Source organism: Oryx dammah, unplaced genomic scaffold, assembly GCF_014754425.2.
Source record: "Oryx dammah isolate SB20612 unplaced genomic scaffold, SCBI_Odam_1.1 HiC_scaffold_1, whole genome shotgun sequence".
NCBI classification, from domain to species: Eukaryota; Metazoa; Chordata; class Mammalia; order Artiodactyla; family Bovidae; genus Oryx; species Oryx dammah.
Genome location: NW_024070185.1, coordinates 44,672,550 through 44,694,527, shown reverse-complemented (window position 1 = coordinate 44,694,527; position 21,978 = coordinate 44,672,550). Strand labels below are relative to the sequence as shown.

At 40.0% G+C, this 21,978-nt stretch overlaps 1 protein-coding gene across 4 annotated transcripts in view; it reads right to left on the bottom strand.

Moving 5' to 3' along the window:
• TJP2 (tight junction protein 2) overlaps positions 1-21,978 on the bottom strand; it is a 127,174-nt gene that overhangs the window by 40,935 nt on the left and 64,261 nt on the right. For all 4 annotated transcript variants that reach the window (XM_040249477.1, XM_040249394.1, XM_040249561.1 and 1 more), the window contains one exon: positions 808-861. In XM_040249477.1, the coding sequence (XP_040105411.1) occupies positions 808-852 (45 nt within the window). In that variant the 5' untranslated portion in view covers positions 853-861. The remainder of the gene's footprint in view (positions 1-807; positions 862-21,978) is intronic.

Sequence of the window (21,978 nt, the reverse complement as noted above, 5' to 3'; positions counted from 1 at the left end):
AAATCTGATTAACTTAGCCGCATTAATACCATCAGGAGTGGGACAAGGAATACAACCCATGTCTCCCGAGTGCTAAACCAATGTTTTAAAGTCTTGTTTGGACTTAAAACTCAGTGAGGGAATGATGTTATAAATGCTATACTTAAAATTACAGATATTGTAGAAGCTGCCTTAACATTAAACAGAACAGATTATTTCCATTCCTCCCTTTCTTTCCTCTTTTTCCTGTAAAACATTCTATCTGAAGACATGTGAATACATTAATGAATCTCCATGATTCTTCTATATTATACAGATCTTAGCCAAAAAATAGAACATACAAATCCTTGTTAATGCAGTAATTGTGTCTGTGTACAAATAAATAAGATCCATGATCTGTTATGGTATCTATAAATGGAATAATAGTCATTATATGTCCACTCGTATGTGGAATCCAAGAAGAGATATTAATGCAAATGAACCTACAAAACAGAAACAGAGACACAGAAAACAAACTTACGGTTACCAAAGGGGAAAAGGAAGGGGGAATAAATTAGGAATCGGAGATGAACAGATACACACAACTATACATAAAGTAAACAACAGGGTCCTGCTATAGAGCACAGGAAACTGTATTCAGTATCTTTTAATAACCTATAATGGAAAAGAATCTGAAAAAGTATGTATGTGTATCTGTATACATATCACAGGAATCACTGTGCTGTATACCTGAAACACAGTCAATCAACTATACTTCAATTAAGAAAAGATCCATGATCTGTAAATACAAGAACAGATTGTAGCAGATATGACATACGAAACACTCACCTTCTGTAGGGTCACGGTGTACTGTTCCCATATCAGTTCTTCCATGCCTGGAGCCTGTTTTAAAAGAATCAAAACCAATTTGATTAAAACCACAAGCATTTCAATGCTAGAAATAAAACTGTAATTCAAAATGTCTCCATAGAAAGTCCAGCTCACACATTCCACACATCAAAAAGAGTGGGAACATTATACTACTTATTTCCAAACACACTTTCCTTCAATGAAATGGCAGTCTTAACAATACAAGGAAAATTAGTGAAATACATACTGAGAGATACACCCTAAAAAGGAAGAAATATTAAGTGTTAAGCTTTTTTCTTATCACCACTCCAAAACATGGTCATGATAAAAGTGCTTATCTAGAGTTGGAAACAGATATATTTCAATTAAAAAAAAAAATTCCCATTCCTCCTGTCAAAAGCAACTTCCTAGGCAAATTTATGCATTTTTAAGTCTAAGGGAATCCTTGGCCTTTATCAAGAGAGTGCCAAACTTGATACTATTTGTATCAAGGTCTGTGGGACCCCTTGGCCTTTTCCCCATCAGTATTATGGGTGTAAAAGATGATAATGCCAGCATAAACAGACCCCTAGGTGTCAATTTCTGACAATATTCTAAAATAGATGTCTAGACAAACCTGAAAATAGTGGATATCATTTCATAATCGTAATAATCCATTAAATGCATGCTGGCTTTGAGGGGAAATCCTTAAAGGCAAAAAATGCCAAGAAAGTTCAAAACCAGAGAGATAAGGCAGCACTGCAGCAGGCATTTCAACAGGAGGCTGGAAAGAGAGAAAACTGTAGATATAAACAGGGTGGAGATCAGATCAGAGTGGATGTATAAGGGGGAAAAGCACGCGAGGCAGATGGAGACAGCAGGCACAGCTGCCTGTCTCATTTTTGGCTCTGGGCAGAGTGGAAATAACTAAAAATATCTCCCTGGAGAATTCCTGTATTGAGAGACCTGTACTCACTCTGGCTTGAGACTGAAATTCATATTATAGATGTGACGACACCCTCCCCTACTAAAACACTCATACCCAAAGTGGTTCTACATTGGCAGCACCACCCAGGTACATGGAGTGAATGAAATACTCCAGGAACACGCTAATATTACCCAGGAACACACTAAAAAGCAGGCTTCAGAGAATCCTGCAGACAAGTATCTGTGGAACATGAGTTCACAGTTTAAACACAAACACAAAACAGGTCATCATTAGTGAGAGTTAAGAGAAATAAACTGCAGAATCAAAGTCTGTGGATTTTGGAAAAAATTAATCACAGACCAAAAGTATAATATGTCTCATGTGTTTTTCATAAGAAATTAAAAAGGGGGAATTTAAAGTGTACTCAAAGAGCAGCATCAAAAATGATCAGGCAAATCTAAAATTTTTTTAGAAATAAAAAAAATACGATAATAAAATTAAGTTTAAAAATGGATTGAACCACATACCACAGAAAGTTAAAGATAATAATGAAGTGGAATAAAGATGTGAATAAATTACCTAGTGCAGCACAAATCATTAAAAAAGTGAAACAGTTGAAAGAAACTGAAAGTGAGATAGTCTTACAATGTGTCTATTTAGATTTCCAAAAGATGTTAAGAAAGTGAGACAGATGCAATAGGCCAAAACAACAAAACCTGATGATTCTTCAGGTTCAAGATTGATACATCACAAACAGGGTAAATTTAAAAAACAAATTAAAAAATTCACTTTGAAAAACATGGTAATCTTACTACAGAAAAAGATACAGAGACTTGAGAGGAGCTAAGCAGAAAAGAGTACAAAAGAGCAATTAGAATAACATTTGACTTTGAAACAGCAATAATGAAAGCCTGAACTTAATAGAACTGTATCTTTAAACTAGTATCTGTTGATGTGGGGGACAGACACTTTTTAAAACACAAAATTGAGACAGATTATTACCCTAGACAAGCAGTAAAAGAACTTCCAAAGGACAAATTTAAGAAAGGGAAATAATCCCAGAAAGAAGAATAAAAGACAAGAAGGGATGTACATCTGGACGTATACTGGCTATATGCAACTATAATAAACGTGTAATTTTTGACAGTTAACTACGGAACTAAAATTCTGTGAGCTTCCCAGTGGCTCAGTGGTAAAGAATCCACCTGCCAAAGGAGGAGATGCATGAGATATGGGTTCAATCCATGGGTCAGGAAGATCCCCTGGAGGAAGGCATAGCAACCCACTCTAGTATTCTCACCCAGAAAATTTCATGGACAGAGAAGCATGGCTGGCTACAGTCCATGGAGTCTCAAAAGGTAGGAAACAACTGAGCACTGCGCACGTGTGCACACACACACACAGACACACACACACACACAGACATACACATAGACACACAACCAGGCAATACAGTATGTAAATCTAGAAGAGTGTAACATGATTTAATTATTCTAAATATTGCATTCAAGAGCAGAATTAAACTGTTGATTAATTTTGAACTTCATTGAGTAAAATCCACATATTAAATTTTCTGGTATAACCACCACAGGAATAATTAGAATATATAACTTCCAAAATAGCAAAGGGAAAAATAAAATGAAAACAAAAGTCAATCCAAAAGAAGGCAGAAGAGACAAAATGGGAAATTTGGTAAAAGGAGTGCAAATATTAGTACAAAACATAAACTATGATTGTAGAAATGAATGTAGAGTTATCCCAATAGACAGATGGTCAAAATGGATTAAAAACAAGAAGATCTAGTTACATGTTTTTTAATAGGCAATATCAAAACATAAGGACTTAAAGAAATTTAATTATATAAATAAAAAGCTTTATTGTACTTATTTACAAATAATTTAAGAAAAACTCTCTAGCTATTTTACATTAAAATTTTTTAAAACTCAAATTTGCCAATTCCCGCACTGCTACTAATAAGACAGAGAGAAGAGAATCAAAACATGTCCAGATACTGTCATCCTGTTTTACCCAGTTAAACTCAGGCTTGGTCGGGGGGAAGATGCCACTTAGCACAAAAGGCTAACAACTGATAAATTAGAGCAGATAATTTCTTTCTTTTGGTAGAATGGGGCTAGAAAAAGGCAATTTTGTTTGTAGAGAAGATGAGCAAGACTACTCTTGAGTGGCTGTCACTGATTACTCAAATCGAGAGGAGTTTATAATCCTTTAGTTCCCTCCTCCCTCTATGTACTCACTGTGGGGACATTTCCCTGGTTAATACCATCTGGCTCCAAGGGATCAGAATTCTCAGAAAGAGGTTTAAAAATAGAACTTAGATTGTCTCTAGGGTTAGAAAGAACTCAAAAAACGGTGCCTGGAAAAGGTGAGAATTAGTTTCTGTGTTACCAGCACATCTGGGACTGAGTGCTTTCGGGGTGGAGGTGCATTAGTGTCCAAAAAGGGGTGATGCTTAGGCTAAATGAAGGCATGGCAACACAATGAAATATGTAAGCATTCAAAAGAGGTAATTGTCTAAAATATGTAAATCTCTCCCATTGTTTAAGTTTATTCACCATGATCACTGTTCTTCAATTTGAAAAAAAGAAAATGGATTTTCAAGTGACTTTTTTCTACTGACTTTTGTCTCGTATCTTCTAGAACACTGTCTGGCACACAGAGTAGGCACTCAAAAACGTTTTCTTTTCCATAAATTAACGGATATATTATTCATTCATCACCCAATTAATATGATGAAGGCACCGATTTCTATTACATACAAGTTTTCCTTTAAAGTAAATTTCTACTCCATTCAGTGGCTCTCTGCTCTTTCCATATCACGCTTGAGGAGGTTAGCTGGAAACTCAGGTGCCTATGGTCTGGTGTTTCAGAGAGAAATAGTTTATGGCCATTTCTCTCTGGATTTTTGTTGTCTATAACAGCATTTTCCAATTTGTGCCAGTATAACACAACTTTCCCAAGATTTTAATAAAGTTTCCTATTATTTTTTAAAAGTGTTTCTTCTTAAAGGGAAATAATAAGCAGAAATCCAGCTGATCAGAACCGATCATCCCTTTCCATTTTCACAGAACACGTCCTAACATCTCGACACCTGTTTTCAATGTGGCTTCAATACAACCAACTCACCATCACCTGGAAGTAAGCTTACTAGCATGTATGTTTTCCAAGTTTCTTCTCTGCACTTTACTTTAAAGCTGACAGATTTCAACAGTGAATTACTCTGAAAGTTGTGGTAAAATAAATACAGTTGCCAAATCCTCTCTGAGTATAGCTATACTCTCATGTATTAAGAAAAAACATCATTCAGTACCCTACCCCAAAAATGTGTTTAAAAGTCATCAGGAAAGAAGCAGTACCATGACAACAACTCCAAGGATTGGGCAATGCTAGGGGGTAGATGGAGAGCATAATCCCCAGAGGACAGTGATCTTTAGGTTAAATAAATCAATTCACAGTGAACACACAGGCACTGAAATAATCATTTAACTTCTGTCCACTTCTAAAGTTTTTTTCATCATGATGACCATATTTGCAATTAGAAAGAGAATTAGTTTTATGTTTTTAGGCCAGCCTGTTCTTGGGAAGCAGTGGGGATATAAATTGGCATAAATCTTCCAGAAGGCAAACGCCTTATGTATTTCAAAATGTGAAATCTACATACCACTTGATCAATCAGTTCCAGTTCTAGTAATTTATTCTACAGAAATACTTGTACAAGTGCACAAAGATATACATATAAATTTATATACATATACAGCTGTTTACAGTTTTTAATAATCAATTAAATGCTCAACAATAGGAGACTGGTTTTACACACACACACACTTAAATGTCAATTAAAGGAAAAAGAATCAAGGTACAAAACATCATTGTTTGTTCCTGTTTCTTATTTCTCCGACTTATTTATTTTTGTAAGCATGCAGGGAAAGGACTGGAAGAGTAAATACCAATAAATGTTAAATTTCTCCAGGAGTTGTGAGGGTTTAGAGAATATTTTTATGAGCACATTGCTTTTAGAATATATGTCAAAAATAAAAACAGAAAACTCTCTATTAACAGTTTTAAATTTTTTATCAGTTAGCAAAATAAATACATTACTTCAAAATTTTATTTTCAAAACATTCTCCTAGTATGAACCTGGCTTTTGTAATTCACTATTCTTTCTTAATAAGATTAAATTGCCTTTAAGTATTCCTGTGCTGCCTGCAAGAGTAATTTAAATTCGATTTGTCAGAGAAAGGATTAATCCCTTACCACTACTGTGCCAATCACAGGAATGAATGAAATTTTTAAATCAATCAGACCTTGCCAAGTGCCAAAGACTTCATCAACTTGTTATGAAACTGCTCAGATTATAAGCAACCTTTTCTTACCTAGAGTTAATGGGTTGTGACATAACCCATAACTACTTAAATTTTAAGAGAATATACTAAGTGATAAATTTCAAATCTTAATTTTAAAGGTGAAGAAATTAGAGTGAAATAAATTTTAATAGCTCTCTTGAGCATTAAAAATAAACCATGTTGCATACAACCCACAAAGCTGTGACTTTTTACAAAGGTCTCACAGAAAACCCTTCATTCTTTCATTCGTTCACTTATTCACTCACTCAAAAATATTTATTGAGCATCCATTATGTGCCAGGCATGTGGGTTTGTAGCACCTGGACTACAGGTGAATAAAACAGCCAAAGCCCACACAGAGCTTACCAACCACGGGTGTGCCCAAAACAGCAAATCACTGACTGTCTTCTCTGCCTCATCTGTATAACTATCTTTCTAGAAACACAGAGCACCCTATACAATCACAGAAAATCAGCTCCCGATACATCCCCAGGGACAGCCTGCAGTCATGTATCCCCTTAGGCAACAGCTGAGACCACGCCTTTCAAACTGGGCCAATGGGCCCCACCCAACCTGTGCTGGGCTGTGCAGAGATCCGAGAATTGCCATCAATATTTAGCCACTGCATGAATGCGGGCAGGGAGCTGCTTAGCCTTCGGAAAGCTTCACATGCAAGGCCATAGGAAAAGTACATACATATATCAGGCAGGGTAAAGGGACTCGTATTCACGATGCAATGATTTCTCTGCTGGTCAGAGGCCCAAGAGAAATGTGCCAGTATGTGCATACAGATCCACAAAGTATTCACAGCAGGAATGTTTCAACAGCCCAAACTGAGACAACCTGAATGATCTATCAAGGGCAGAAGAGACGAACAAATTGTGATATATTATTAAAATGCAATGCTATACTGCAATGAGAACTAGAGCCACACATTTACAACAGAGAAGCATCTCAAACATAACACTGAGTGAAAAACATCCTACAAGGATTTATATAGAGAGCTATCATTTTTATATAATTCAAAGATGGAAATGTGAATATACGGGACACCACTGCACTGTACACTTTTGTTTAGAGGTGTTTGTGTGTGTGTGACCCAGGATGAGGTAGATGAGAAAGGACCTTGGGTCCACCCTAGTGAAGGTCCATGGGTATCATGATGGGCTCACGAGTATATTTTATAATTACGCTTTGTGATTTACATAGATAATTCTCTTATATACCAAACACTTTGTAAGTTAAAAAACAAGGGGGGGAAGGAAAGGTGGGCTCATGAGTGAACACCAAAGGGTACCCAATGATTCCTAGCCCAAGGACCTCATACCAATACTTGTTAATGCAGAACAGACGACAAAGCCAAAGAGCAAAAGTGCGATCATTCAGACCGCCAGAGGGCAAGGAGGGGATGGGAGCAGTAATTTGAGAAGTGCATGAAGGCAGGCAAGGTGCAGAAGCAGCCTGGCTCCGGAGGAGCAGAAGGCTGCAGAAGAAGCCGAGTCTCCTTTTCAACCAAAGAGACAACATTCCAGCAGCAGGAGGATCTCCAGTGCTCTCCCCCACATCGCTTTCACTTTTTCTGTATGTAAGGTGAATAACCACCCCCACGAAATTGTAATGACTCATTCCTAGACAACACAGAAAGATAAAAGGGGGCCATTTTTAAAAAACTGTAAATAAAAAGCTTTGTGTTGGCAGTAACATATATACATGAAGAATGAAAAAGGGACAGTTATTTGATTTGTCTCTAAAAATACTCTCTAGTTGTTAAAGTTTCTTTCCTTTGAAAAATCTTGGACAAACAGGTAAATTCCGTATTTTACATAAAGAATATCAAAATGTGATAAAAACCAACTAGGAGGCAGTCACTAGAAGTCTTCACTGCCTTGACTCTCCCAACAGGAAATTTTTAAGCTTTTTATCTACAAACTGTTGGTTTTCAGCGATGGAAAGTCAGAGCCACAGATGAATCAATATCTGCCCCTAAGGGACATGTTTGATAAAAATCCCATCACAGAAGTAAACACTTATACATGTTATAGTGCACTTCACGTTCAATCCATTGGGGGAAAAAAAGAACAAGGGAAAAACTTTTTTCTATCATTTAGAAACCAAGATAAAAAGAATACTAAAAAATAATAGTAAGAAGAAAAATATAGATTTCTGCTGGATAAGGAAGCAGAAAGCTTTTTACCCACAATAAGAAATTACAATTACCCAAATACAAACAAACATCTTCCCCAAAAAGCAACACCGTGCTTGCAGGTTCCCAACACAGGGGAAACAGCAGCCTTTGATACATAAATCCCATTAAGAGGCTATCAGTTTCACACAAGTCTGCCTAATATAAGGCAAGGATGTTTTAAACCCACCAATGACTACAATCTGCGTCTCACAGTTTGTTCCTGAGGGCTGCCAGAAGCACAAATAAATCAGAGGAGAAAAGAATCACTGTGAGAAGGCTCCCCCTCCCAATTTCCCACAAAGAAAGGTTGGGGAAGAAAAGGGGGAAAGGAGAGCTTGCGCAGAGACTCACATGGCCTTTCAATCTCCCCAACTTTTTAACAGCCTGGACCCACATCCTCTGGAGGAACTGCGCGGTCTTCATGGCCTCTGGAGGGTGACTAGCCAGAGCACTGCCTACATCCCAGGCTGCTCGCCCATTGCCACCACTCCACGTGGTTACGTAAGGCAGATACAATAGTGGCCCACATTCCCAGCAAATCCTGTTGTCATCTCACACAGTGACACATCCATACAGCGGGACACCGAACGCTCTGAAAAGCACTACTTAGGAGGAAAAAGGAAGCATTCTGGATTTGCACCACTCTGCTGCTTTCCCTCCCTCTCTCCCATGCCAGGGAACTAGAGAATTAAGAGTAAATATTCCTTTTAGACATGTAAAATGATTCAGTATCCGAGTAGAAATTTTTAAGTTAAGGAGGACATTCTAGAGCAATACTGTAGAAAGGAACACTTAGAGAAGTATTTATTTACATAGATGCCCCCCTGCACACACATACACGAAAAGCATAAGCTGGCTGAACAGCAACAGGTAATGTTTCAGGTGCCTGGAATTGCTGTTATCACCTAGAAAATTAAAAGGCTTGAAGATACGAAGCTGCTCATCCTTGGAGATAACTAAGTCTACACTCGGGCAGTGGGTGCAGTCAGGGCCATAGCGGGGGCAGAGTGCTCACTCAGCAGCCTCCTCCTCTCTCGCCTCTTTCTGTAAACTTCACAGATAAAAGAATAACAAAGGGCCCTGCTCTCCATTTCTTTGTCTTCACCACTTGCAGGGGGTGGGGGTGGAAAAGCACATTTGGGGTTTTTGAACATCTAAGAAAGCCTGTATGGGATGCTGGGGGTTTGGGAGCTGGGTTGGGATTTTGGAAGCATGGTCTTGGGGAGTGGTGGTCCTTCTCACCGTATATTGTATGTTACACCAATGGGCCAGACAGACTGCAAGAGAGGAGCGTGCACTCTACATTGTTTGAGGTTGTGTGCTCAGTCATGTCTGACGCTTTGTGACCCCATGGACTGTAACCCTAACCCTAACCCTATGTAGCCCACCAGCCTCCTCTGTCCATGGGATTTTCCAGGCAAGAATACTGGAGTGGGTTGCCATTTCCTTTTCCAGAGTTTGAGGTTGAGATGTGAATTAAATGTAGACCACGAGATGCACACCACAAAAGGAGCAACTTGACGCAGAGGCAAGGATGATCTGGGGGCCATCTCTGTGCTGTCACCGAGCTGTGGGGCCTGGGATAACCTATCTCCTTTACTAAATGAGGAAAACATACCTACACCTCAGAGGGCCAGCGTCAGCCTGGAATGCGGCAACCTCTCCCTACAAAGCGCAAAGCTCTCAAAAGTGTTCATGGCCTTCCCTTGACTCCGTAAGAGTAGGTGCTTCAGAAGTGCTGGGCCAGCAAAACGGGATCAGAAATGAATGAAAGTTTGTTTCAAATCTTACACTGAGAGGGCACAGAAGACAAAGGAGCCCTACTGAAGCGGGACCTTGGGAGCTGAGCGGATGCCCAGGACTCAAACCTGGGTATGCAGGCGTCCCACACCAGCCAGGCTCAGCCCAGGCCCCGGGCACAGAGGAGCATGGATGGAGGGCACAAAGCAGCTTGCTCCTTTCCTGTGACCATCCTCAGGAAAACACTCCTGCTGCCCTGATGAGGAAATAAATACCTCTTTCCCTTAAATGCATGAACATTACCTAGAAGTCACTGGCATTCTACAAGTTAACAATTCCAGATTTTTCTTCAATGATTTCCAAAACTTACAGTTTCTGCCATCACTCACTCTTTTTTTAAAATATGCACAAGACATAAGAGATGTGGGTTCAATCCCTGGGTGGGGAAGATCTCCACTCCAGTATTCTTGCCTGGAGAATCCCATGGACAGAGGAGCCTGGAGAGCTACAGTCCATAGGGTCACAGAGAGTCAGAGATGACTGCAGCAAAACAACAACAAAAGAAACACTGCATAACATAAAATGTACCATCTTAACCATTTCTAAGTGTTCAGTTCAGTAGTGTTAGGTCTGTTGACATTGTTATGCAGCCAATCTCCAATACTTTCTCATCTTGCAAAACTGAAACTCTAGACCCTTTCAACAACTCCTCATTCCTCCTCCTCTCAGCCCCTCACAATCACTATTCTTTCTGTTTCCATGAATGTAACTATTTCGAATAACTCATGTAAGTGGAATCATATAGTATTTGGCTTTTTTGGTTCTGGGTTATTTCATTTAGCATAATGTCCTTAAGGTTAATCCTTGCTACATGTGCCAGATTTTCCTTCCTTTTTAAGGCTAATATTCCATTGTATGTGGTATGCCATATTTTACTTATTCATCATCAATGGACACTTGGGTTACTATTACCTCTTGGATTGTGAATACTGCTGCTATGAACATGGGTATGTAAATATACTAATTCTTTTTTTTAAATCTATTTTTAATTGAAGGATAATTGCTTTACAGTATTGTGTTGGTTTCTGCCATACCTCAGCATGAATTAGCCATAGGCATACATATGTCCCCTCCCTCTTGAACCTCCCTCCACCTCTCACCCCATTCTACCCCTCTAGGTAGTCACAGAGCACCAGTTTGAACTCCTTGAGTATTACACCAATTTTCCACTGGCTATCTATTTTACATATAGTAGTGTATATACTTTCATATTAATTCTTAACTCACTCATTCAACAAACGTTTACCAAGCGCAACGTGCCAGATACTGACGTTCAAATGAGGATCAAACCATATATAGCACTGTCTTCAGGAAGTTTGACAGGAGCTAGCACCTGATCTCATTGGATGATTGGGGAATAGGGGCTATTTCCCATGAACAAGGCCACTGAGATGAGGTCTGAAGAATGAACACAATTGGAGGTGGGGTCAGTTGTGCAGGGTTTACAAAGTGGTTCAGTGGTAACGAATCTGCCTGCCAGTGCAGGAGGTGTGGGTTGGATCCATGGGTAGCGAAGATTTCCTCTAGAGAAGGAAATAGCAACCCACTCTGGTATTCTTGCCTAGGAAATCCCAGGGACAGAGGAGCCTGGCGGGCTACAGTCCATGGGGTCGCAAAGAGTCAAACACGACTGAACACATGTGCATTGCATTGTGCAGGACCCAAAGAGCAGCAGAGGGCAAAGACCCTGAAAAAGAAAGGCAGAGGGCCACTAGTGAAAAGGCCATCTGAACCACTGCAGGCTGTTCTGATGAGCAGTTGTTCTATCAGTGGCATCAAAAGGACACCTGGTGGTGGACAGCTGCCTCCATGAGAAGATCAAGAGTTTAGGGCTTTACCTTTCCCAAGATCCCTAACTTCCATAGTCACATATTTGAGAAACATCTACTGAGCAATTAGCACCCATCCTGTGGATAAAAAAAAAATTATCCTACATCATTACCCTCAGGCAGTGACAGTCTGGGGGGAACCAGGACACGTAAACAGTAATCCCAATGGAGTCCAACTACAACAGTAGATGGATAGACAAAGCTCATAAACTCAACAAATATTCCTCAGGAACCTAGGACACGTCAGACACTGCTGGGGGTACACGAATCAGTTCTCCCCACACAGGGAGGATTTTAACAGAGAAAACAGACAATAGACAAGTAAACATATAATCTCCAGTAGCAGTAACTGCCATGGGATGGGACTCTGGAAAGAAGGAATCATAAGAAAACCTGGACCTCTCTCCAAGTAGAGGGAACTGTAGATGCAAAGGCCATGAGGTGAAAAACAAGCTTATAATCATGAAAAAAAAAGGCCACATGGGGCTGCAACAGGGTGATCTCTGAGATAATGGCAGGTATATACAATGTGGAACTGATGGCATGGGTGCGTGCCAGGAAACGGGGATGAGAGGTCCAGGGTGGACGGCTGTGTACCCCAGAGCTGAAAGATGACTAATTTGTAGGTGGGTGGATATCCTGGGGAGGGGACCACAGGCAGAGCAGGAGGGATAACCTGAAAGGTGTGTCTAAGACAATGTGGACAGGCAATCAGTGTGGCTGCGAAGTAAGCACAGGATGCTACACTCTCAGCATGGAACAGAGGTGTTAAATAACTTAATCTACAGCTTGGGAGTCTTAAAAAAACACACACCCACCCCAGAAACAGGAGACAAGATGAGTGTGAGAATTGGAACAGAAGGAAGCTATCAACACCCAGCAGCTACCTCGCTCATAGCGCTCTGTACAGTTTTTAACAGATGCCCACAACCTATAGAAACTCCTTTTTCCCAGAAAAGTTTGAAAATGAGCTTCACTCTTGCTCTTCCTAAAATGAGTAGTTTTTTAAAATTATAAACCAAGATTTTGGCTTCCAGGCACCTGCCTGTGTCTCTTCAAAGCTAAACCCTTCCAGTAGCAGTAACCAAGTCAGCAGTGAGTTAAACAAACCCTTATGTAATTCCTGTTTTTTTAAGTCTCTTATAGTTGATTCCATAAGTATTTCACGTTCTTGATGATAACAAGATCATCACCAGCTCTTTACCCTCCCTTCAACTTACGAAGGTGCATGCTGACAGGAACAGTGACAACTGGTGTACACAGTGTGCTCACAGCACACAACTAACAATGGACACAGCTGAGTGTGACCAGGGTGAGAGAAAAAACCTGCACACAGCAGTTTAAAGAGGGATTCTTGATAGCTCAACAATTCACAGGATTAGATTCCAGACCTACTGCTGACAGGTACCGGAGTTATGAGGGTTTTGTTGTTATTTTAACCCATCACCTTTTATTTACCTAAGGTAAACTTTCAGCGCATATTTAAGTAAATAATGAATAGAGGGAGGACAACAGTTCGCCTAGAGGTGCATTTCAAAAGCAGTTGTGCTGAAATGCAAAAAGCAATGAACCCAGGCTCCAAGAAGGCACTTCCACCCAAGACTCTGCCCCTCCCAACTGACCCAGGACCTTGGGCACCCACTCAATTCCACTGCCAGTTGGTAAAAACAAGGATCTCCTCGTCTGTTTGACAGGGCGAATTGAGGCAAACTCCCACAAAAACACAGGAAATACCAGGCCAGTAAACTTGCAAGGAGGAGGTGGGATGGTCATGAATGCCTCTGACAACCACGGCCACAGAACATGGTGGGAATAGCCCTCTAGAGCCCTGCACATGCCAGGGTCCAAGCTCAGCTCCCCCACATCTGACAAGCTCCATGAGTGGAGGAGCTCCCTTGCTGCACATGCCAGGGTCCAAGCTCAGCTGCCACACATCTGACAAGCTCCATGAGCTGGAGCAGCTCCCTTATTGAGGCTCAGTTGCTTCATCTACAAAATGGGCTCAAAATCCCTACCCTTTACAATTGTTGTGAGGACTGAATGGAGAAATGTTTATAAAGAGCCTCACCCAGTGCTCATCACACAATTAACACTCTCCATAAAGGTCCCCACCATAATTCTGGAGCAGCAATATAAGATGACAACTCCCATTTAAGAACCTGTTCTTTTTCCCAGAAGAGCACAGTATGATTAACTAAGAATACATCATGGAACCCAAGGGAAATGAAAATGTATGTCCACACAAACACCTGTACATAGATGTTCACAGTGGCATTATTTATCATAGCAAAAATGTGGAAACCACCCAAATGTTCATCAACTGTAAATGGGTAAACAAAATGCAGTATTTGAACAGAACGGATTATTATTCAGGCTAATAAGGAAAGACATACAAATACATGCTATAAGGATAAACCTTAAAAACATTATTAGCAAAAGAAGCCAGAGGCATTATATTTTGCAGAATCACAAAATATTATGATTCCATTTATGTAAATTGTCCAGAAGAGGCAAATCCACAGAGATCACATGTGGATTAGTGGTTGCCTAGGAATAAGGGAATATCGGGAAAAGTGGGGAGTAACTTGCTAAATGGGTATGGAGTTTCCTTTTTGAGGTGATAAAAATGTTCTCAAACTGATATGGTGTTGGTTGCACAACTCCATAAATATACTAAAACCCACTGAACTGTACATTTTTAGTTTGATATGTGAACTGTATCTCAATAAAGCTTCTTTTTTTTTTTTTAAGATTTAAAAAAATGCACCATGGATTCTGCAATCAAAAAGTGAGGATCCTTTTTTTTTTTTTTGGCTGTACCACACGGTTTGTAGGATCTTGGTTCCCAGTCAGGGATTAAGTCTCAGGCCGTCACTCATGAGAATGCCGAGTCCTAACCACTGGACCACCAGGGAATTCCCAGTAAGTGGGGATTCTAATCCTTGTTCCACTTCCATTACTTAACTTCTCCATGCCTCAGTTTTCCCCATCTGCAAAGCAAGGGCAGTTACAAGACCTACTCCACTAGGGTTGTGAGAATTTAATCAGATTATTTATGTACAGAATTCAGGGTGATGCCCTCCTAACAGCAAATGCTCTGTCATTTTCAGCTATTATCATTATCATAATTATTGGACTCATTTTACAGAAAAGACCAAAGTCAGACAAAGTAACTTGTCTGAGGTCATACAAGTTAAAGGTAGCAGAGGACAGATTCTAACCCATGTCAGCATGGCTACCAAGCCTGTATCCTTTCCACTGTACAGCCTTTGTGCCTTTCAAAACCTACCCATGAGTGATGACTGATCTCCGGCATGCAAACAAACAACCCACCCCAAAAACACGGCTGGTGGTGCTTGGACACCAGACCTGCAATGGATCCAATCACTCTGACAACTCAGAACATCTTAACAAGTATGACAGTCACTTTCAAGCAGTTGGCCTGGGTTCAGTCAACCTGGCTCAGTAACTCATCCACAGTGACTTGCTGAGAAGAGGGTACACAAAGGGCATTGGGCTGGACTTTATTTTATTTCTGGTTCTTCCAATAACCAGTTACGTACAGGTTCCCTAATGGCTGTGCCCTTGCAAACACATGCTTAAATGAGGGGCCTGATACATATCATCATTAACTGAATGTTAAAATGTGCCAGACACCGTGCTGAATGCTTTATGGCTGCTGCCCAGTAATCCTTCCAAAAACTCTACACAATTCCTCCCTTTCTTAACATATGAAAACAGAAGTCCTGATGATCCACAAAACAAGGAATTGAAAAGCTGAACCTCATTAAAATAAAAAACTTTTGCTCTGTGAAAGGCAATGTCAAGAGACTAAGAAGACAAACCACTGAGTGAGAGAAAATATTTGCAAAAATTACATCTGATAAAGGACTGTTCTCCAAAATACAAAAAGAGCTCCTAAAATTCAACAATAAGAAAACTACTGGACTAAAAAAATGGGCCAAAGACCTCAACAGAGAGAAGATATATATGCGATAAGTTCTGTTCAGTTCAATCGCTCAGTCGTGTTCGACTCTTTGCAACCCCATGGACTGCAGCACGCCAGGCCTCCCTGTCCATCACCAGCTCCCCAAGCTTACTCAAATTCATGTCCACTGTGTCAGTGATGCCATCCAACCATCTCATCTTCTGTTGTCCCTTCTCCTCCTGCCTTCAGTCTTTCCCAGCATCAAGGTCTTCTCCAATGAGTCAGTTCTTTGCATCAGGTATTGGAATTTCAGCTTCAGCATCAGTCCTTCCAATGAATACTCAGGACTGATTTCCTTTAGGATGGACTGGATGGATCTCCTTGCTGTCCAGGGACTCTCACGAGTTTTCTCCAACACCACAGTTCAAAAACATCAATTCTTTGGTGCTCAGCTTTCTTTATAGTCCAACTCTCACATCCATACATGACTACTGGAAAAACCATAGCCTTGACTAGACAGACCTTTGTTGGCAAAGTAATGTCTCTGCTTTTTTAATATGCTGTCTAGGTTGGTCATAACTTTTCTTCCAAGGAGTAAATGTCTTAATTTCATGGCTGCAATCACCATCTGCAGTCATGTTGGAGCCCAGCAAAATAAAGTCTGTCACTGTTTCCATTGTTTCCCCATCTATTTGCCATGAAGTGATGGGACCTGATGCTATGATCCTGGTTTTCTGAATGCTGAGTTTTAAGCCAACTTTTTCACTCTCCTCTTTCACTTTCATCAAGAGGCTCTTTAGTTCTTCTTTGCTTTCAGTCATAAGGGTGGTGTCATCTGCATATCTGAGGTTATTGATATATATGGTAAAGAAACATATGAAAAGGTGCTCTACAACTTACGTCATCAGGGAAATGCAATATTTATACACACACACAGACACCTACACATACATAGGAAATGGCAACCCATTCTGGTATTCTACTCCGGTATTCCTACTCCAGGGGATCTTCCCAACCCAGGGACTGAATCTCCATCTCCTGCATTGCATCTCCTGCACTGGCAGGTGGATTCTTTACCACTGTGCCACCTGGAAAGCCATATATACACACATATATGTATACGTATATATACATCTCCTGAGATGTTAATTAACTTGCACATAACCCCACAGCTAGTAGGTGAATGGTCACTATATGAATCCAGATCTGTATGAGTCCAATTTTAATAAGATAGGAGGCAAAAAATAACAATACCATCAGCAGATAATTACAGTTAATACCTCTATGTTCATAGTTCTGGACACTAAGCTATAAATTATAATTACAATTTAACAAGCCATTCTTATTTCTAATCACAAAGAAGCCATTAATAAGCCAAAAAAGGAGGAGCTAATTTGGCAACACAGTCGCAGCCCTGTCTACTCTATGATTTTAAATCTGACTAAGCCTGTATAACCTTAAAACATAGCCTCACTTTGAAAAAATAAACACACATACAAACCACCACCCATGTTGGTACCAAGATAAAGAAAATTATAAACTGCTTTGTCAAAAGGCAGGCTAGAAAACCAATTAGAGTGCTCAGCTAAATCCTGCCAGCAGGACTGGCCCTGTATTAAATACCCAAGGTCAACTGTCACTCCCTGTCTCAAGGCACTATCCGAGGACAGCTCACACAGGGTACTTCCGCCATGTATCAATGTGCCTGGCTAATCCCCAGAGAGTTAGGAAACCTACAGAGACCTGCACCTCAAAGACATGCCTTTCCTATGAGAATCAGGGGATGAGCACAGGAACTTAAAGAATCTTACATTTCGATACTGTATTGCCAACACCTGGAAGGAAAATCTCAAGCCCTACCTTGGACCTATTGACAAGAATATGCATTTTAACAAGAGCCCCCATGTGATCAGTATGCACAGTAAAGATGCAGACTCAAGTGTTCCCAACAGAACTCTGTGTCATGCCAGCAGAGCTCTCCGTCATGAAAACCGCTAGCCACTTACATCTACTAAGCACCCGAAATGCAATTAAGGAACCGAATGTTTAACTTAAATTTATAAATAGTCATGCTTACCAAATAATTAGCCATATCCCTAGCAACCGATTTTTTGCTACTATAACAAATACTATAGTTAACATTCTTGCTATGTAGCCCCTCCCTCATAATTTGTGGTATTTCTGAATTAAAGAACATGCTCATTTCTAAGTCTTTTCATGTGTAATAACTTAAATTCTAGCAATTTACAGCACTGTATCAAGATGAGTCAAATGCTATTTTGAGGACAAAACACCGCTTATTTACAGAAGTAGTGCTTGTTTTCATACTTTGAAGATTTTTCTGGTATTCTTTTGGTAAACTTTTCTGCAAAAACGAAGAAGAGATTGTGGGGAAAAAATATTCTGAACTCCTTCTGTAGGCACATCGGTAAAACTTTGCAAATGACCCTTCAAAAACACTAATTCAACCAGCTCTCAGTAAGAGATGCAATAATTTTCTATTAAGCCATTATCTATGGATGAAATTTAAAACTTTCCAATTTATGGCTTCAACTGCCTAAGTATTTCTTATACATTTTTATTTTTTACTTTAAAAATTGAAGTAAAGTTGACTTACAATGTTGTAAGTAATGTTAATTACTGCTGTACAGCAAAGTGATTCAGTTATATATAAGCTTACATCTGCTAACAGCAACCTCCCATTCAATCCCTCCATTAACCCCCTCCCCCTTGGCAACCATCAGTCTGTTCTCTATGTCTATGTTTCTCTTTCATAGATAGATTCATTTGTGGCATATTTTAGATTCCACATATGAGTGACATCATATGGTACTTGTCTCTTTCTTCAGTTTAGTTCATTCGCTCAGTCGGCTCCAGCTCTTTGCGACCCCATGGACTGCAGCACATCAGGCCTCCCTGTCCATCACCAACTCCCCAAGCTTACTCAAACTCATGTCCATTGAGTTGATGACGCCATCCAACCATCTCAAGCTCCGTCGTCCCTTTCTCCTGCCTTCAATCTTTCCCAGAATCAGGGTCTTTTCCAATGAGTCAGTTCTTCGCATCAGGCAGCCAAAGTATTGGCGTTTCAGCTTCAGCATCAGTTCTTCCAATGAATATTCAAGACTGATTTCCTTTAGGATGGACTGGTTGGATCTCCTTGCAGTCTAAGGGACTCTCAAGAGTCTTCTCCAACACCACAGTTGAAAAAAAATCAATTCTTTGGCACTCAGCTTTCTTTATAGTCCAACTCTCACATCCACACATGACTACTGGAAAAACCATAGCTTTGACTAGACGGACCTTTGCTGGCAAAGTAATATCTCTGCTTTTTAATATGCTGTCTATGTTGGTCATAACTTTTCTTCCAAGGAGCAAATGTCTTTTAATTTCATGGCCGCAGACACCATCTGCAGTGATTTTGGAGTCCAACAAAATAAAATCTGTCACTGTTTCCATTGTTACCCTATCTATTGCCATGAAGTGATGGGACCCAATGCCATGATATTAGTTTTCTGAATGTTGAGTCTGAAGCCAACTTTTTCACTCTCCTCTTTCACTTTCATTAACAGACTCTTTAGTTCTTTTTTGCTTTCTGCCATAAGAGTGGTGTCATCTGCATATCTGAAGTTATTGATATTTCTCCCAGCAATCTTGATTCCAGCTTGTGCCCAAGATTTCTCATGATGTACTCTGTATAGAAGTTAAATAAGCAGGGTGACAATATACAGCCTTGACGTACTCCTTTCCTGATCTGGAACCAGTCTGTTGTTCCATGTCCAGTTCTAACTGTTGCTTTCTGACCTGCATACAGATTTCTCAAGAGGCATGTATGGTGGTCTGATATTCCCATCTCTTTCAGAATTTTCCACAGTCTGTTGTGATCCACACAGTCAGAGGCTTTGGTGTAGTCAATAAAGCAGAATTAGATGTTTTTCTGCAATTTTCTTGTATTTTTGATGATCCAATGGATGTTGGCAATTTGATCTCTGCTTCCTCTGCCGTTTCTAAATCCAACTTGAACATTTTGAGCATTACTTTGCTAGTGTGTGAGATGCGTGCAATTGTGTGGTAGTCTGAACATTCTTCGGCATTGCTTTCTTTGGGCCTTTCTCTTTCTGACTTTACTTAATCTTTAATTGCATCCATGTTGCTGCAATTGCATTATTTTGTTCTTTTTATGGCTGAGTAGTATTCCATTGTATGTATGTACCAAATCTTCTTCATCCATTCATGGATATTTAGGTTGTTTCCATGTCTTGACTGTTGTGAATAGCACTGCTACGAACATAGGAGTACATGTATCTTTTTGAACTAGAGTTTTGTCTGGATATATGCCCAGGAGTAGAATTGCTAGACATACGGTAGTTATATTTTGAATTTTTTAAGGACCCTCCATACTGTTCTCCATAGTGGCTGTACCACTTCACATTCCCACCAACCATATAAGAAGACCCCCTTTTCTCCATATCCTCTCAACCATTTGTTATCTGTAGACTTTTTAAAGAGGGCCATTCTGACTGGTGTGAGGCGGCACTTCACTGTAGTTTTGACTTCCATTTCTCTAATAATTAGCAATGTTGAGCATCTTTTCACGTGCCTTTTGGCCATCTGTATGTCTTCTTTGGAGAAATGTCTATTTAGGTCTTCTGCCCATTTTTCGACTGGGTTGTTCTCTTCTTGAGTTGTATACTTGTACATTTTAGATATAAACTTGACAATGGAATGTATACTTGCCCAATACATCCATCATGATGAGTGTGCACCATCTCAGAGAATCAATGGAGGAAAACACAGGATCCATCCGATCGTGGAAGACAACACGCCATTAAGGGGAGGGGACAGCAAAGACCAGAGACAGGAAGGGGAAAGGTGAGGTTTCCTGCATCCAGCTCCCATTCCTACGAAAGCTGGGAGCCCAAGCCAAACTATTAAAAATAATCAAAGTGCACTTCAGCAAGCCTTAATAATGATTTTGACTTAATAATAAAACAGAAGAGATGAAACTGAAGCAGGTTGTTTCAAAACAGTTAGCTTTCTATTTTTTTTTCTCATAACAAAACTGAAAGAAAAAGTTCAGATGTTTAGAACAGCTTTATTGCTAAACTTAGGAGACAACCTTCTTTGATCTAGTATCTTGCATGGCATTATTACATAAATTGAGTTAAATGGACAGTCCATAAAAATGTGTACAATACCCCTCCCCCCACCCTCACTCTTTTCCTTCACTGGTGACATGGGAAATTTCAGACATAGGTCAGTAGTATTTTTTAAATTCTGAATTAAACAATGTTGAGCTCCTCTCAAAAACCTGTCTATGCCTAGTAACATAAATTATTGGCAGAAACTGAATGCAATCTTAAAGCATAAGAAGGCACCCAACACTCACTACCCTTTCATGGAATTTGTTTATCAGGAAATAGGCAAGGCTACCACATAGTAACAGACATAACCCACTAGGTGGTGCAATGATGCAGACATAAAAACGGAGAGATGGAAAAAAATTACACTTTTAGTTGTCATACATATACTATTAAAAAAAAACCACTGGAACCTATTGTATAACACATGGAACTCGGCTCAGTGTTATGTGCCAGCCTGGTTGGGAGTGGGGTTTGGGGGAGAATGGATGCATGTATATGTGTGGCTGGGTACTTCCACTCACTGTTCACCAGAAACAATCACCACACTGTTAATCAGCTACACCCTAATACAAAATAAAAAGTTTAAAGTTTGGGGGAAAAACAAAACAGTAGATGGGGAAAAAACAAAACAGTAGATGGACTCCAGGGGGCATAGGTTCGATCCCAGGTCAGGGAACTAAGAACCTGCATGCCACTTGGGGCAGCCAAAAACAAAACAAAACCACTAGAGCAAAACAACTGACACCTTACGAGGCTTTTGACCCTGTTCGGGTTGTGGGATAGTCAGAGCAAGTTAAACCATGTGGAAGGTAGAAGACAGCACTTTCTCACTGTTAATCGCTGGACCTAATTGCTGAAATATAATTTCTAGGAGGAAGAGTTATTGGAATTGAAGTTTCACACAGAAGGTGGAATCCGTTCGTTGATTCACCCAATAAATGTTCATTAAACACCTTTTTCATGCCAGGCCTTGTACTGAGCACTAGAGGTTAAACA